General features: G+C 37.5%; 1 protein-coding gene across 1 annotated transcript; it reads right to left on the bottom strand.

The window, feature by feature from the left end:
- Positions 1-30: 30 nt before the first annotated feature.
- LOC110444028 (fas-binding factor 1 homolog) lies at positions 31-1,357 on the bottom strand (the record flags this gene model as incomplete). Its single annotated transcript, XM_021488464.1, has 3 exons — positions 31-174; positions 363-485; positions 1,239-1,357. Coding segments are annotated over 3 exons (386 nt in total), but the record flags the coding sequence as incomplete, so codon positions are not given.
- Between the last annotated feature and the right edge of the window lie 138 nt (positions 1,358-1,495).

Genomic DNA, 1,495 nt, shown 5'->3' with positions numbered 1-1,495 from the left:
TCACATCTCTAGTATACATAAAACACTCACATGAGCTAACTTCATGGTGTACTGTTCAGTCTCGTCCTTCTGGATTTGCTGTGTAACGTTAAACTGCATCCGTTCCTCAGCCAGGGACTGTCGCTCACGATGAAGCTGTGACAACAATGACTTCTCATCCTCCAATAGCGATTCCTGAAAAATAAAACTGGCTTTCTTAAATACAGGTTTAAATAAATAATTCAAAATTACTTTTTCAAGCTGGTTCAATGTCTTAACTAGTTGTCAGTTTTAAAATGATTTATTCTTGTTGTTTCTATGCTGACTCTATGACTAGCCTTCACACTACCAGTAGGGTCCTCGTAACGTTCACCTTTACTTACTCTAGTCTTCTCTATATTAGCCCTATCCCTAGCCTGCTGTTCTGTCCAAAGTTGTCGTTCTTCTTCTAGAGCCACTTGTAGACTATGAAGACGATTATGTTCCTGCTTTGCCTTCCATCGTTCCTATAATAGAAATTGATATACTGTGGTAGTCACATGCTAATGAATGTACATAATGATGTTAGCTGTGGCTTGATGGATAACTCTTATTTGCTGACAAAGTGGATGAGGAACAAAACGTTCTGTGGGTTTTTTAATTGAATAATGCAACCTTGTACCCGTATCTTCATTTGGAAGGGATGTGGTGTTTATTGTAATTGGGTCACTCTGATTTTATTTTCATCATATAATTTTTTCATTGACTGAAGTCCAAAATATAGATGGCAGTGGCCTATAAGGTAATTTTGGCACACACCTCTCCTACATGTATCTATATATTAAGTTTGATGATCTTACATGAAATAGTATGGTAGAAAAACCAATGTTTCCTTGACTGAGGGCGGAGTTCAAAATATAGGTCAGTGGCCTACTAGTACTGAACACTTTCCCTAATGTACCCTCTTAAAAAGGCAGACAGACAGGGATGCACTGACAATGGGGAATATTAATTTCCTAATTCATGGAAGTAGTGACATGAATATACTTCTTATAAAAGTTTCAAAATGAAAACTGCTTACAAGTCTGACTTATCCTTAGAAGGTGCCTTGTCAACCCTATTACAACAAAAACCTAAACGTATGTCAAATTGACGAAGACAATTTTTATTAACTGAGATTACTATTAAGCCATTTATCTTTTTTGCAATCCAACTGTTGATCCACCAAATTGTCAATATCAACACTGCTATCTGAGTTATATTCCTGGTCAAGGATTTACCTCGTCCATCTGGCGATTCTGCTCCCGGAGTTGGGCTTCTAGTCGGTTGGTCAGCTCGTTCAATCTCTGACGCTCCGAATCATTGTCTTCCTGCTGCTTGGTCAGTCGCTCCTGTAAAACTGATAAAACAGGTTATGTAAGTTATAACATCTACCTAGGACATATACAAACAAGTGCATAGCATCCTGTTACTTCAAACATATATAGAGAGTTTGAGTTATGAATGTTTTATGAACAACAAGGCAGGATAAACTCTA

This window comes from Mizuhopecten yessoensis, unplaced genomic scaffold (assembly GCF_002113885.1).
Source record: "Mizuhopecten yessoensis strain PY_sf001 unplaced genomic scaffold, ASM211388v2 hete_35959500, whole genome shotgun sequence".
NCBI lineage: Eukaryota > Metazoa > Mollusca > Bivalvia > Pectinida > Pectinidae > Mizuhopecten > Mizuhopecten yessoensis.
Note: the sequence above shows the minus strand (reverse complement) of the source record. Positions and strands in the feature narration are given on the sequence as shown.